The 17,070-nt window shown below is 41.8% G+C and overlaps 1 protein-coding gene across 3 annotated transcripts in view; it reads right to left on the bottom strand.

Annotated features, from left to right (window-relative positions):
* Positions 1–17,070, bottom strand: part of ARHGAP5 (Rho GTPase activating protein 5) — an 82,123-nt gene that overhangs the window by 27,608 nt on the left and 37,445 nt on the right. The window contains exon 5 of one of the 3 annotated variants that reach the window (XM_077819015.1): positions 14,957–15,032. The exons of the other annotated variants lie outside the window; for them this stretch is intronic. Within the exon in view, the coding sequence (XP_077675141.1) occupies positions 15,004–15,032 (29 nt within the window). The 3' untranslated portion in view covers positions 14,957–15,003. The remainder of the gene's footprint in view (positions 1–14,956; positions 15,033–17,070) is intronic. 3 annotated transcript variants of the gene reach the window in all.

The raw sequence follows: 17,070 nt of genomic DNA, 5'->3' as shown, positions 1-17,070 counted from the left end.
GAAAGGAGTTTTTCCAATCTGTGTAGTTAATCCATCTCTCTGAGAGGTGTTAGCTAGAGTGACAGAAGAATTTTTCTGTCAACATAGCTGTGTCTACACTAAATCCATCCCAATACAGCGCTGTATTGGGTTGGACTTAGTGTAGACACAGCTATGTTGACAGAAAAATTCTTCCGTCAGTCTAGCTAACATGGAGCACCATTTTTCAGGGAGCACCATTTTTCACAACCCTGAGCAATGTAGGTTGATATAATTTTTAAGCATATACCAGGACTAGCGAAGAGTTGCTGTATGCTAGATCCTTTTTAAAAAAATAAATGAAGTCAGAAAGATATTTATAGATCAGTAATGTAAAACTGCATCTTCTTAATATGATTAACACAGTTCTAATTAGTTACTACTGACATCTCTCAATCCATTCTCTCTTCCACACCATAAAATCAGGTATTTTCTGTAGACTGAAATCTTACACTGAACTGTGTAACTTGGCCTTTATTATAACCTAGTGGGAATCAGAGGCAATGAGGAGCAGACTATGAAGTAAAGAGCCTGAAGGCTTGGGGCAGGGAGTGGGGTGTGAGGAGTGGAAGAGGCAGGAGAGCCTAAGGCAGCCTCCCCTCTTCTTCCTCCCACACATCCTTTATTTCCCTTCTACTCCAGCCCTGTCCCCTTCTGTTCCTGTCCCCTAGCACCTCCCTCTTTTTCATTCTGCTCCTATCACTCAGTCTACCTCTGTTTCTAGCTCCCCCAACTCTGCACCTCCTAGCCTGTCCTCCTCCTCTAATCTGTTCTCCCCTGCTCCTATTCCATTCCCCTCCAAGCATGAACCCCATCTGATCCTATCCTTCTAAGTCTGCACCTGCACCAATTTCTTGTCCCCCGCATCTCTGATCCTCAGGCCTCTGCATTTGAGTTATGTTGTTCCTCCTCCTCCACACTGCCTGAACACCAGCAGGGGGAGTGCTGAGAGCACAGGAGAGTCTCTCCCTGTTCTTCTCACTGGCACCGCATCAATCCTCAGCTGTCGAGGGAAACAACTGAAAGAGAAGTTCATCTCAACCCAGCGAGAATGTTCTGAGATTTTAGCTGCTTACAAATCTCCAAGGAACAGTGATTTTCATAGATTTATAATTGGGGCAAATCTGAGTAGATTTTCACAGTGACAGCACAAAGCACATCTGATGTCAGGGCTCATAGGTTCTGACTTTCCAAAGTGCGAGGGTGCTCAACCCTGTCTCTGCCCCAGGCCCTACCCCTTCCCCAAGGCCCATTTCCCCACCCCAGCTCTTCCCACCAAGTTCCACCCCCTCCCCTGAGCCTGCCGTGTCCTTGCTCCTCCCCACTTCCTCCCAGCCTCCTGTACACCACAGAACAGCTGACTGCGGTGGGCAGGAGGGGAAGGCGCTGCTCCGCAGGCCTGCTGGTGGGCGGGAGGCATTGGGGGGGTTGGAAGGAGAGCTGAAAGGGGCTGCTGGTACGTGCTCAGCACCCACCATTTTTTCCCCATGGATGCTCCAGCCCCAAAGCACCCACAGAGTCAGCATCAATGTCAGGGCTAGTCCCACCAAATTTCAAGTTCCTACTTCAAAACATGGCGGATGGGATTTTCAAAAGCACCTAAGTGAGTTAGAAGCACAGCTACATTTGACTTTTGGTTTTGAAAATCTCACACAAAGGCACTGAAGCTTTTCATTGAAACAGCTGCAAGAATTTAACATTGGCAAAACAACCTATTTTTCCCGAAACTTCTTCCAAGAAATGGCTGTACAGTTTTTGTTGAAACTTTAAAAACAAAATATGGCTCAAAGCAGCCACCTGGCATGGAAAATTTCAGATCAAAGAATTAAAGTTTGGCAAAGCAAATAAAAACAGGACCTGACAAAGAAAAGTGTTAGGCCACCTTGAAGTGAAAAGGGGAGTGATTAGGATGAGGAGTCTGGGGACTGGGACTTGGATGAGAAAACTGGAGGAAGACACTTGGACAAGGTGGAAGACAGGATCCATGATGGAAGAGGTCAGCCAAGGATTGAGGATGGAGAATGGGATTGATTAGGCAAGGAGATGGACTGGGACACAAAGCGGGGGGTGGGGGAAGAGAGATAAAGAGAACTGGCACAACAGGCTGCAAGAGACATGAACAGAGAAGCCTGTGCCCAGTAGAGTACACTGTTCCAAGACATGGAATGGAACCCAGCATTCTTGAGTCACCCCCTTCATCTACTGTCAGCAAATATTTGCAAAAACCACTGGCAAAGTGCATGTTTTATGCCCTACAGGTGGATGGAGGGGGGTCAACCAAATAGTACTATCAGTTATACAGTTGGCTCAAGTGGTAGAGGCCTGTGCTATGGACATGAAAGTTCCAGCCCTGATGATGACTCAGGTAATGGTCAATATGAGTCCCAAAAATGATGAAATTTGTTTTTCTGATTTGTTTTGTAAAAAGTTAGGAAATTACACACAAAAAGCTACGTTAAAAGAATGTTATGATTGCAAAGTCAATCTTTCAAGTGTTAGGAAAAGAATTAATTTGTCATTTGAGTGTGTATGCATGATACAATCCTTAATTATGTGATCAGAGCTTTTCCAGTATTTTCCAGACTATTTTAGTGCTGTACAAACATATAACCAAAAGGTAACCTCTGCTCCAAAGAGTTCACTATGCAAGTAATTATTAGTAATCTAAGGTTGTTCTATAATTGCATACGACAGGTTTTCTTGGGTCTTCCCCGAAGCATCAGATATGTTGTCAGACCATACTGAACTAAAAGAACCATTGGTCTCATCCTGGGTGGCAATTCCTACGTAAATGAAGTAATTTATGGGGAAAGAATCTAACCCATTTTATTTTTAAAGGGGAAAAAGAATAAAGCAAATCACTTATTCAAGTATGTTAAAGTTTCACATGAAATTAACCTATACAAATGATAAATTTAGAAGAGCAGACATTCTTAATCTAATCATTTTAATTTGTAGAAAGGGTGGGATTTACACACTGCTAAAACGAGGTACCATTCATAAGTTTAAAAAAAACAAAGCAGAACCAGACAACTTCAACATTAAAGTGATCTAACTGTGCTAATTAAACAATTTATAGTGAACATTAAGAACTTTCAGTAGGCAGTAGTGTGTTTATTTAAAGTTGAAACTTTTCAAAAGTAAAAAACATGGAGAGCTTCATCTGATGTTGAATTAACAGTTCTACATTTGCAAATACTAAAACTTTTTATGTTAACCAATCTCTAACAAGCCCTCTGACACTACAGCAAGCATGGCTATTCACTCTTATGTCCTAAAGTGTGTTCACACTGCTGACAACCGAATAAGATTTCTACTCATATGACACTACAAGCAGCAATTCACTTTCCCTGCAGATGTCCTAGATGAAGTGCCTATGCATTTATTTTATTAAAGGATGAGTAACTCAGATGTGAAGATTATTTAATTTGACTGCACCCAACTGTATCAGGTGTTTCCTACTTCTGGGGAGCGAGGGGGGGCAGCATATCAGTCACGACAGTGAAAACAGATATTGACACCCATGTTTAGATTTATGCTCACATGATTTATATCTTTACATAATTTCCATTGTGTTGACTCAGAAAAGATATCTTAATCAGTAGACAGTTGAAATGTACAACATTACTGTATATTTCAAAACATGTGACATTTCAAGATCTTGTATGATACACAAAAAAATAATTTATTTCTTACTTGTTTTCTCTGATGCCCCACACTAGTACAAACTACTGATATGTTTCTGTCCTCTGTAACATACATGTGGTGTCCAATCAGAATACATGATTTTTCATGCTGGCCTTTGCCCCTTTCTGTATTTGTTAAGGAAGACTTCTCACTTTATTATTTCCAAAGTCACATAATACAAGTTAATCTGTGATGTCTTTCCTAACCTTGTCACTCAGCCCAGGCCCCAAGTCCAATGAGGTGGGCATTTATAAATACATAGTCACTCCATGACAAACAATTAACAGGTAAGAAATCGCTATCACATAATGTTACTAGCGGTACCCCTAAGCTATGGAGGGAAAGCTAAAGCCCAGGCTGAGGTAAAGTGACAAAGTCAGAAGCGGATAAAGGAGTGCCAAATTGATCCTCTCCCCTGTGAACGGTAGCCTAAGTCGAACAAGAGACTACATCTCAAAGCACTTACTGTCTTATGCCATAGCTGAAAAGGATCAAACGTATACAGAAAAATTGGAGAAGCTTCATGGAGTACCAAACAGCCGTCTGATACAATTTGTCCTCTGAGGTTTCTCCCTCTTCTTCCCAGGAGGTGGGAATTCTCTCAGCAGAGTGAGTCTGGAGTTAGGACTCTAATCCACCGAGGACAAATTTAGAGGCTTGGTTTCCCTTCTTAAAATCCACATATAAGAAAGGGATTGGAATTCCCTAAATTCCTTGGAGAAATCAAGATAAATCTTAGTCCCCACCACACATCTAAGGAATGTGACCAAATTTCTATCTGTGTTTTGGGAGAGGAGCAGAGAAAGAAGTCTGCTTAAAGAAAAACCTGACACTATTTGGGGGGGGAAATGAGAGATAGGAGTAACCATTTTTCTTGATGAAAAATTTGGTAGGCTAAATCGCAAACAAGGACAGCAAGTTCACCCCTCTGCAGACAAAGGGGCTAGCCACCTAAATGGAAACTATCCAAGACTGAAGAGAGAAAGGCACTCCAAGTATTCAGAGGTATCTAAAAATAGATATTTTTTGCTACACTAATCTGAGATTCCAGAGGGTCTGAAAACTAAAATGGGATGGGGATATCTTAGGTAAAATAAGTCACTGAGAAATCTACACATGGCCAGATAAAATCCATTATGAATCCTATCTACCTGACCCTGGAAGAAACAAAGGGAAGAGGCCTGGACCTGGAAGAAGCTAACTGTCAGACTGTTATCAACACTGGCCCATATGAAACCTAAAATTACCAGCAGTACAGTTTTCTGTTGGAGAATTTGAGAAATTCACATTAAGTGCATGGCTCAAATCATGTAGCAGGCAAACAAGGGCTGTTCTTCCAGTGGGACTGAAGAAGAATTATTAGGACTCTGACATGCTTGATCTATTTAGAAGGCTTTGTTTACAAGGTGGGCCATTAGCCTTTAAATTGCAGGACTGTGATGCAGAACAGATTTATCAAGCAAGGTTAGGTCTTCTGGGAAATGGAAGATTGAGACCTTGAGACAACTAGAGCACATCTGCAAATCACATTCTTGGCCAATCCAGAGCCACTAGGTCAGTGGGCCTATGCTGTTACTTGCCTTTTCGAGAAACTTCCAAATTAAAAGTGGGAATAAACTAAAAAATTCCCATGTGTACATAAACACAGAAAATACATCTTAGCCCACACCTTGGATTCTGTATACTGGCTATAGCACTGTGGTATCCAGTTGAAGATTAACTCAACGACCTCTCAATGTTGACTGTTAAACAATAACACTTCCTTGCACAGCAACCATTCCTTCCTTGGATGGATCTATATTCTGTCAAACCAGTCAGATTGGGTGTTCAACTGGGCAGGAAATATGGAGCACTTTTAAAGAAACTCCACATGCTTCTCTGCCCTTTAACAGAAGATAGAGGACTCTCAGTAGATCTCTACTCCTGGCTTCCCCAGTCTCCTTAGTGGTTTGGGATGCTCTCCTTGACATCATGAGCCTGGGTTCTCTTTATAACCTTGGTCTACATGTCTAGGAATAGTGCCAACCCTCCTCCTCCACAGCTCCTTTTTCCCCTGCACAAAGGCTTGGATACCAAGGGAGCAAAGGACTAATCAAGGCTGCCTTCTACTGGGTTTTTCCCATTTGGGAAAAAATTGAGTTTTTCTGTCAGATTTCTGAGACGAATGAGCCCAGTATGGGTGGATCTTGGGCTGGTATGGTCAGTACTTAACTGAGGACTTGCAGATATAGAGATCTGGGTCAGCCCCTTCCTAGAATAAAAGGGAAAAAATGTCTCCGTGATTCCAAGATGGAGAAGACATGTATAAAGCAGGGAGGTTTCTCTCCTACCAGGTCTCTCAGAGAGCTGAGTCCTGGACTTCACAAAAGAATTTTGAGAAATCAGAAGACCTGAGCTTTGAAAATAGACACTTCCCCTGTGCCAAACTTCTGGGGCTCTGCTTGCTAAGATGAAAGCCTCCACAAAAATCAATAGCCTCAAGATAATTATAGACCTGAGCCTTGATGTTGAGACTATTCAGAGCTAGCAGACAACTAGTTAGATTTCTGCAACCTAGTTTGTGAAGCCAGGAAAAGAGTACTCTGTCCAAATGGACCTCCATTAGCCTTCAGATGGCAGCTGTAGATAGATGTACAAGGGACAACAGGCTTAACCCCTCAGATGAGTATCTGTCTGATCAGTCCTTCATTCATGCAGTCATTGCCTCCAGTCACAGACTAGAAATCCTGAAGTCAGGGGCCACTGCCGATTCCAAATTGGGGTGGGGCAGCCAGAGATCCTGAAACACTCAAACTGAGTTTGTAAACCTTAGTGGTGATTCATAGGAAAAGAAAAGGCCTTGTCTAGAGTGGAGTAACCCACCTCTAACATTTTGATACAGGGATGCACAGCGAGGACCTTTTCGTGATTTAGCCCTTGAAGGAATACTGAAAAACTCAACCTCAACCTCCTGTCATTGTGAAGCATGTTGGTGTACAGGAAGTGACATCCATGATGGCAAGGATGGTTGTTCTGAAAGTTAACATGCTGTGGAGTTTCTGGAGAAAGTTGTCTGTGTCATGGAGGAAACTGGCCCTGTGTATAATGAATGACTTGAGGATAGTTTCTACAAAATCTGATATTCCTTTAGTAAGAGTGTTGTAGCCAGATATGATGCATCTGGCAGTGTTCCCTTTTCTATCTTGGGAAGCATGTAGAAGTCCCTGGGGCAGGTTCATGGGGGATTAGGTTATAGAGTTTCTCTTGCAGTTGTTTGGCTTGATATCATTGATGTATCTCAATTATATTACTGATTTTGTGGTACATTTGTCCAGAAATTTTTCCTGAAGGTGGCCCATGAAGAGACTGGCATATTGTCTGGGAGAAGTATTTGAAGATATATTTAAATTCCTGTGTGAAGTGTGGTGTGGGGTCTTCTGAGTTTTATAAAGTACATTGTGTCAGTGAACTGTCGGTTGGTCTCATCGATGTACTCATACGGTTGAGGACTACAATGGCACCCCCTTTGTCTGCTGGTTTGATCTCTATCATAGCTGAATGTCAGGGACTGAATAACTACCCTCTCAGTCGAGGAGAAATTGCGGTGGATATAATGTTTGTTAAGGATTTCACAGTCAATATTTTTTCTGATACAATCGATGTAATGATTCATTGTGTGGTCTTGTCCACTGGGGGTTGTCCAGCCAGAGGATTCCTTTTGCTTATGATTGTCCAGGATGTGGTAGTTCTGCATAGTATCATCTTTGCTGTGAAAGAATTTTCTGAGGCAGAGTCAGTGAAACAATTCGTTTTGTTCACCACATTAGTATGATACCAGTTTCTGCAGTGGTGCAGGAGTTCAGGCCCTTGTCATGGTTACTCTAGAGCAGTGGTTCTCAAACTGTGGGGTGCATTGGAGGTGGGGTCCAACTGTGGAGAAACGTTGGGGGGGGGGGAGCCACACTTCCAGCCCTGCTCCACCCCTAGACCAGCTCCACCTCCAACCCCAATCAGCCCCCCAGTCCTGCTCCACCACCAGGCCCAGTTCTACCTCCACTCCCTCTCCATCCCCAGACCAGCTCCGCCTCTATCCCCAGCTCCTTCCCCATCTCCATCCCCAGTTCTGCCTCCAGCTCTGCCTTTAACTTAAGTTTCACTGCTGAGGAAGCGTTGGCTGTGCAGTAACGGAGGGAAAGCGCAGACAGATTCCATTACTGGGAAGAGGAGGCACAACTGAAGAAGTTTGAGAACCACTGCTCTAGAGGTGTTGTTCTGTTTGTGGAGTTATATTTGGTTCCACTTTTTGTTTTTGTGTTGAATGGCTTGTTACCCAAGGTTTTCAGAACCCTAAGCAGTGGTAACTTAACTGTTTCTCTCCAGGAAGTAACAAACAAATCAATGGGAACACTGTGCTTCCATCTCATAAATGATTGATACAAGCAAGCATGCTTTTATCTAAAACTACTATTTATTAGATATTAAGCACACACCCACAACAGGTTGAGGATATCCCAGGTATAGTTACCCATAGTCTGAGATGGTTTCGAGTCATCTCCAGCAGGGCTTCCAGGGACTCTCCTTCCATCGAGTTGATGGGGAGTTTAGAGGTCAGCTCCTTGCCCTATGAAAAGCTCCCTCGAACTGTTCTGAGGTATTTACTTTTACCTAACCTTTTAGAACTAATTATAACAAAGCATAAAATCTATAGGAACTCCTAGTGGGTCATCATCATAATCTCTACTGGATCACCAATTCTCCTAATTTCAACAAACTACTCACTATCTCAAAACATTTGTAGCTGTAAAAACAATATGTCAGGGGCAGCTAAAAACAAGGTCTCTATTCACTCACTCTCTTCCACAGCTGGTGTGTCATTCTCCCATTCTGATTAGCAAACTGCAACTATGCAGTTGTCTGACCTTGCCTCACAAAGGCCTAAAATTATTCCTCGCTATGTGGCATTTGGTTTTCAGCTGGCAATGGCTGAACATACAAAATAACTGACTGCAGTACCATCAAGTTCTGGGGTGCAGGAATGTTGAATTCCAGGGTAACATGCTGTCACCATGTTCCTTCGATAGTTGTTTTGGGGTTCCTGCATGATTTCCAGTAACTTATATGATTATTTTTTCTTCCAGTATGTGGGACAATGTAATGGATTTCGTTTGACACGATCCCTTCTGGAGTATGTGAGGTGCAGAAGATGGTTCTTCAGTTTTTCCAAAGTACGTCTGCAGAGCTGTTCAGCGTATGTGGACTTTTATGCAGCGTATGTGGTAGTCAGAAGGTTCTAAAAGGTGAGTCCTCTGGGGACGGTATTTTGTTTCTTGCCTTTGCTCAGGAATTAGATGTCACTGTTAAGTTTGGTTTCCTTCTTGTTGTCGTTGTAAGTTTCCATTCAATAGGAGCAGGCAGATTATCAAGATCTCCTAGCCAAAAATCTAAAAAGACAAGGAGGAAGAACTGGTGTTCAGACTAAGTGAAAAGAATTGGTTGATTGTACAGCAGATACCTGCCCTTATTGTAATAGAGGCTCAGGCCTTTTGAAAAACAGGTAACAGGAACCCAGTACATTTTTTTACTAGTGGCCAGCAAGAGATGTGTTGCTTTTGGACACACTAGAAAAACCCATCCTCTTGCATGTTCTTTTATTCTTCCTCAGTGTGCCTTTATTAATTTAAGGAGGAAATCCAATAGCTGTCTGAAGTATTTGTGCTACATAAGACAACAACTGGAGCCTCAGGAGATCTGAATAATGAAAAGCACCTTGATGAATTAAGCATCTCATGAGAAAAAGTAGCTATTAGTCTGATGTAGATAAGAGAACCATGGTCTGCGAGGCCAAAATTGGAAAGTTAAAATCAAAAAGGCATAATCCCTATATAACTTCCAAGTTACTTTTACCAACAAATAGAACGAAACAAGTCAAGCACTCCTCAACTGGAAGGAAAAAAGAGTGTATCTTCCAAGACTCCACAATGAAACTTCTCTATAGGTAATTTGCAAACAAGGTTATCTCGTAGAAAGAATTATTTTGGGCTAGAAGCACAAGAATATCCTAGCTCATTTTACTTTATTTCTGTGAAGAGAGCTCTCAGCCTCATGTGGGCTGCTTCCACTAGATGTAAGTGGTCCAAAATGGAGGTCTAGATGTTACAGACATTGGCAGGATTTCTGTGTTTCTGGATCTGTTTGTTTCTAGTGCCTCCTTTCCTACTGATGTGCACAATGGTGGTGTGGTTGTTGCTGCTATAAGCAGAACTTCTAACAGCCCTCATGGAAGGACAATTTTATTGCAATTTCCAAATGATCTCATTGCCAAAAGGCTTATGCTGAAACAAGAATCTTCAAAATCACTTCGGACTAAGGGAAGGCTTGGCTACACATTGAGTTGTTCCTGATTAATTTTTCTTGATTAACTCCATGTGTAGACACGTATTCCTGAATAACGTTAGAGAATTAAGCAGAATAAATCAGTGTGTGGACTAAGGGCTTGGCTACACTTGTGAGTTACAGCGCAATAAAGTAGCCCCAGGCGCATTAGCTCACTACCCGTCCACACTGGCAAGGCACATAGAGCGCTCTGATTCCGTGGCAACAGCACTGCTGGGACTCCACCTCGGTGAGTGGAATAACGTTTGCTGCACCCTCATTGGAGCACTGCGGCGCCAGTGTGAACAAGGTGTTGCTTTACTGCGCTCTGATCAGCCTCCGGAAATCCCATAATCCCCTTAAGTCAAGTGGCCACTCTTGTCACTGTTTGGAATCACCTGTAGGAATGCAGAAATGCCCTTTGAAAGCTCTGTTTCTGACAGCCGGCTGCTTATCTGCTCCAAGACAAAGCAACCTTTAGTGTGAAATGCTGTTTGAGAGAGAGGCGGGGGAGGGGGAGATCTGCCGCTGTCTGAACTTCCAAGACAGCATGCTCACATGCTCTCCCCCCCCCCCCCACATACACACAACACACTCCCTGTCACACCCCCCTCCATTTGAAAAGCACGCTGCAGCCACTTGCATGCTGGGATAGCTGCCCATAATGCATCGCTCCCAATGCAGCTGAAAGTGCCACAAATGTACCACGCCAGTGCGCTTGAAGCTGTGGAGAGACTGCAGCGCTTTCCCCACTGCACTCTACGAAGGTTGGTTTAACTCAAAGCGCTCTAAATCTGCAAGTGTAGCCATGCCCTAAGTGTTTTCCCATCTGAGCATCTCACAGAGAAACAGAGAAAACTACATACTGCACAAGGGGTATTTAGCCCTCAATCACCACTGAGAGGAGATTAGTCACAAAGCAAAGTCCTGAATAATAAAACAAAATGGGCGTCTTACAACTGGAGGTGAGGAATGAGAAAGATGAAAGATTAAGCCCCAAATCTGAGGCTTACTTGTCTTGTTCTTTGAAACGATTGGTAAGAAAACTGGCGCTGAAAGTAAAATAATTCTGAATGTACATAACTGAATTATTTTGTAATTTTCTCCTTTTTCTATTTCTGCCATCAAAATTACCACTTCAGAGCATTCCACGTGATTTCTGTACAATATGTCAATGCCTGTAACAGAAGAGAAAAGAAAATTGCCAGACCTTGGCATACCAAGACAGCAAGTGTTCCTTACAAATTCAGAAAGGACCCGGAAGGAATGCTAAGAACCACTATACTAAGTCACTGGAAAAATCAATAGCAGTTTAGAACTCTAAGGAAAGCTTCATGTAATGTTGGTGTCAAACATCAAGAGTAAAATCTTGCTTGGGAGATGGGGGAAGAAGCTGGCAAAATCCAACCACTCTACTTTAAAAACTTAGGATATCACACTGCTCTGAAAAGAGATTTGCTTTAATATTTATTTTTGCTTACCTGTCATAAAACAGAAGCTTTAGTAAATGGAGTAAATGCTTGTTTTACGGCATGTTTTAAATATCAGTATCTTTGCAGAAGTTCCGGTTGTTTATTCTTACAGCAATTACTCACTGAATATACAACCTTAAGGAGGCAGTACAAATGGAAAGGGTGGATGGTGAAGCTATTTTCAGGGTGGATAAAAATCAATTATTTAAAAAAAAAATCAGATTTTTTTTTATTTAAATCTGATTTTTTAAATAATTTTTTCTGCAAAAAGCATTTTATCTAAAGATAGTTTTAAGATACATTATAGCTCAAAGATACCTCATCATGGAATAGGGATTATAAATTCTAATTCTGTAGCATTAGACAATATATTCATGTAATGTTTAAGAAAAAATTGGAAAATGAGTTCATATAGCTCATGGATTAGGGACCCAATCTTACGGGGTTCGAGGGGCTTCTGTAGAGATTAACCTAAATAATCTTTCTATCTACCCAATGAGACGCAGTGCTCAGTCTAAAAGATACCATAAGAGATGCTTCATTTTGCAGTTCTCAAACTGTGGATTTGTGTCTCCAGAGATAACAGCAAAAGTGTTTTAAAATAAATAAATAATATATAGAGGTGAGAAATAACAGACCTCAACCCTATTGTCCCTCTGCAAATTTGTGTACGCAGAGTCAATCCCTTACCTCTCTCTAAAAGTGCAAAGTTTCAAAAAGTTGGGGGCAGAATAGATCTGGACAAGGAGAAGAAGTCTGGAGATAAATGTGAGAAGGGAGGGATAGGCAGCAGAAACAAAAAAGTGAAGCTGTTTGAGCAGCATATTCCAGAAGTCTTGAGGTCTTTCTGAGTGTAGCCTTCATTGATTTGAGATCTACCATACCATTCTCCCACTAGCAGGGGAAACCTATATGGCAGCAGGCCATAAAACAGACCCAGTTTGGGAATATTTTAATGAAGTTCCTCTACCTGTGGGTAAGACAGGCACGCGTGCAAAATGCAAACAGTGCAACAAAGAAATGCAAGGCCTGCTTGCCTGAATGAGACATCATCATGAGAAGTGTTCCTTCTCAGGAGGAAGCTGCATTGATGAGGATGAAAGGAACATGTCTGAACATGCAGGATCTTCAGGTTGGTAAACATTTTTATTTCATACTTCTTTCTTAAGGACTGCCTGTCTTCCTTCTGGACTATTCTAATTCTCATGTTTGAGCAAAAAAATATAGTTGTTACTCTATGGTACTATAATTTTAGATGCAGTTATGATAAAAAAATAAATAGCTGAAACAGGCAGATCTTCCTTTTACAATTTCACCTTTAAAGGAGTACTGAGTGTCAGTGAATGCAATGAGTAATACTAAATGAGCAGTGTGGTAATAATACTTAAATAACTGCGTTGACTTATTTTGTTTAGGAGAATCCATCCTCAACATACAGGATTCTGAAGACTATCCACCTTCAAGATCACCATCATTTTCTATAGTTTCAGAGTTATCTGCCAATGATAGTATTTCAGTCACATCATGTATGTCACATAACCACAGTATATCACCTGTAGCAAAAAGGAAAAAAAAAATCTCCATCATCCAGAAACAACCATAGATAAGTTTGTGATAAGAACCAGCAGACTACAAAAAGTGGTAATTGATGAAAAAATTGCCCTGTTTCTTTATGCAACAAACTCTCCTTTCCGTATAATTGAGAACCCACACTTCATTAACATGGCTCAGTCATCAAGACCAGGATACAGTCCACCCAACAGAGCAGTGTCACAGGCAAATTGCTGGATAAAGTGTATGAAAGAGAAACTGAGCAGTGTGCAAAAGGTCTAGAGCAGGTTCTAGAGCAAAAGGTCTAGGTTCCCAAACTTTAACAGCCTGCAAACAAACCCCTTTCACTAAATTGTGAAATCCCGTAAGCCCCCTCCTAAAAATGAGTATTTCCAGGGATTTAAGTTTAAATTTCCTCCGCATTCCATGGGTCTCCTGCTGCTGGATCCCGCTGATCACCCCAGTCAACTGAGCTCCATTGAGCTTGGGCTGCAGGTCCCACTGACCACCAGGGCTCGGACTGCCAGCCCCAACTGCCTGGCCCCACTCTCCCTGGGCTTGAGCTGCCAGCCCCATGCAAAGCGCTGGGGTTCAGGCTGCCGGCTCCTCCGCTGACAGGGGTAGGGCTCGGGCTGCCAGCCCAAACTGCCCGGCCCCACTCTCCCTGGGGCTCAGGCTGTCTGCCCTGTAACCGGGTCCCACCTGATGCCTCCAATGCCCGGGGACCTCTGGCCACCATTAGTGAAATTATTCTGGCGAACCCCCTGTAATGTTCGCAGAACCCAGGGGTTCACGAACTCCAGTTTGGGAACCACTGGTCTAGAGGGTAAAATTGTTAACCTGACTCTTGATGGGTGGAGCAATGTCCACAATGATCCTGTTGTACGTGCTTGTGTGACAACAGAAAAAGGGAATGTCTTCCTTACAGAAACAATTGATACATCACGAAATGCACACACAGCAGCAGAATACTTACAAGAAGTAGCAGTAAAAGCTATAACAAACTGTGAAAAAAAATTCAAATATCCAGTACACAGCTTGGTCACAGACAATGCTGCAAATGTATCCAAGATGAGAAGAAATTATTTAGAAGAGAGTCCCAAACTAATAACATATGGTTGCAGTGCTCATTTGATGCACACTTCCTAGCCAAAGACTTCAGTGTTCCAGAAATAAAGGCTAATGTTGTTGAAAATGCAAAAATACTTCTGTAACAACCACTTTGCAGCAGCTGCTCTGAAAAAAGGGGGAGGAACCAAGCTAACTCTCCCACAAGACGTGCGATGGAACTCAGTAGTGGACTGTTTTGAGCACTACATCAAGAACGAGCTTAATCGGATGAGTTTGTGAACAAAATTGTGAAAAAATAGATGGCACTGTCACAGCCAAAGTTCTCAACACTGGGCTTAAGAGATGTGTTGAACACATGCTGAGTACCCCGAAGCCTATTTCTGTAGCCTTGAACAAAATGCAGGGAAATAGCTGTTTTATTGCTGATGCTGTTAAAATTTGGAAGAAACTGAGTGAGATCTTAAAAACAGAAATATGCAACGACAGAGTTAAATTACAAGCATTAAAAAAACAAACGAGACAAGCACTATCTCCAGCTCATTTTCTTGCAAATATTCTCAATACTCGGTACCAGGGTCAAAACTTAACTGCTGAAGAAGAGGAGTTGGCTATGACATGGACATCCAGCAATCACCCCTCCATAATGCCAAGTATAATAAACTTCAGAGCTAAGGGTGAACCATTCAAGATATATATGTTTGCTGATGATGTTTTAAAGAAAGTCACATTAGTGAACTGGTGGAAGTCACTTAAGCACTCGGATTCAGAGACTGTTGAAGTGATAATCTCACTTTTAACAGCAGTACCTTTTTCTGCCAGTGTAGAAAGAATATTTTCTTCTTTTTGGACTAATTCATTCCAAATTGAGAAATCCTTTGGCACCTGAAAAAGCAGGAAAGCTTGTTTTTCTTTTCCAGATTATGAACAAACAGGAAAATGAAGTGAAGATGACTGAGTTAGCTGCAGAAGCCAATATTTTAAGTTTCTCATGTTGACGTGGCTGACGTAGTCAATTTAATTTTTGCTGTTTTTTTTTAAATATTTCATTTAACTATTTTAGTTAAAAACACGTTTAAAAAAACAAATCTGATTTTAAAAAACTTAAATGTTTAACTAAATTCAAAAATTCATATGCTTGTTTTGATAAAATATTTTATGTTTGTGATTGAAGAAAAAAATCCAGAATACTTAACGTTGTTGTTTTAGTTAAATAAAGCAATGTAAATGGCTGACTGGTGATGTTTTCTTCCTAATACGCATGGCAAGAAAATCCTCCAAATATTAAATGATTAACCTGTTGAATTAGAGATCAACTCCCAGTGACGCCATAAATATCTGCTTCAATTACCTTTGGTAAATGAAATAAGCTAACAATCATTCATTTTCTGATACAGCTGTAAAACTAATCTGAAAAGCTTTCAAAATAAATCACTTTAAAAATGTATAATCTGTACCTTCTAAAAATGAAACCTACATCTATCTCTGAGTTGTGAAGAATATGTATTAAGGTTATAACCACCAACAAGAATGCACTGTTATGTAGAAATCCATGATTAAATCGAGTCTTCCTGACTAGTGATTTAAACCATGATTTAAATCAACTTAATTTAAATCAAATCCACCCTGGCTATTTTCAATCTCTCTTCAGTCATTTCAAAAGCTCAGTGCTATAAACTAGGACTTCTCAACGCTAATACTAAATATATCTAGTTCGCAGCCGGTGTCAAGTGGAGTGCCCCAGGGGTCGGTCCTGGGGCCGGTTTTGTTCAATATCTTCATTAATGATCTAGAGGATGGTGTGGATTGCACCCTCAGCAAGTTTGCAGATGACACTAAACTAGGAGGAGTGGTAGATACACTGGAGGGCAGGGATAGGATACAGAGGGACCTAGACAAATTGGAGGATTTGGCCAAAAGAAATCTGATAAGGTTCAATAAGGATAAGTGCAGGGTCCTGCACTTAGGACGGAAGAACCCAATGCACAGCTACAGACTAGGGACCGAATGGCTAGGCAGCAGTTCGGCAGAAAAGGACCTAGGGGTGACAGTGGACGAGAAGCTGGATATGAGTCAACAGTGTGCCCTTGTTGCCAAGAAGGCCAATGGCGTTTTGGGATGTATAAGTAGGGGCATAGCGAGCAGATCGAGGGACGTGATCGTTCCCCTCTATTCGACAGTGGTGAGGCCTCATCTGGAGTACTGTGTCCAGTTTTGGGCCCCACACTACAAGAAGGATGTGGATAAACTGGAGAGAGTCCAGCGAAGGGCAACAAAAATGATTAGGGGTCTGGAACACATGACTTATGAGGAGAGGCTAAGGGAACTGGGATTGTTTAGTCTGCAGAAGAGAAGAATGAGGGGGGATTTGATAGCTGCTTTCAACTACCTGAGAAGTGGTTCCAGAGAGGATGGTTCTAGACTATTCTCAGTGGTAGAAGAGGACAGGACAAGGAGTAATGGTCTCAAGTTGCAGTGGGGGAGGTTTAGGTTGGATATTAGGAAAAACTTTTTCACTAGGAGGGTGGTGATACACTGGAATGTGTTACCTAGGGAGGTGGTAGAATCTCCTTCCTTAGAAGTTTTTAAGGTCAGGCTTGACAAAGCCCTGGCTGGGATGATTTAGTTGGGGATTGGTCCTGATTTCGAGAAGGGGGTTGGACTAGATGACCTCCTGAGGTCCCTTCCAACCCTGATATTCTCTGATTCTATGTTCTGTACTTGAAAGTTTGAACCTAAAGAGACGAAGGAGGAAAACAGAATTAAACATATGGCCAAATGGCTTTCAGTATCTTAGCCTTCAGTTGCATGTATTTATATTATTTTAGTTCAATTACATAACTAAAACTTGAAAGCCATGCAGCATGGGACCACTGAGACTGCCTCATAGGTAGATATGCCCGTGACTCCTAATACTGTTACA

This window comes from Eretmochelys imbricata, chromosome 6, assembly GCF_965152235.1.
Source record: "Eretmochelys imbricata isolate rEreImb1 chromosome 6, rEreImb1.hap1, whole genome shotgun sequence".
Lineage (NCBI taxonomy): Eukaryota > Metazoa > Chordata > Testudines > Cheloniidae > Eretmochelys > Eretmochelys imbricata.
Note: the sequence above shows the minus strand (reverse complement) of the source record. Positions and strands in the feature narration are given on the sequence as shown.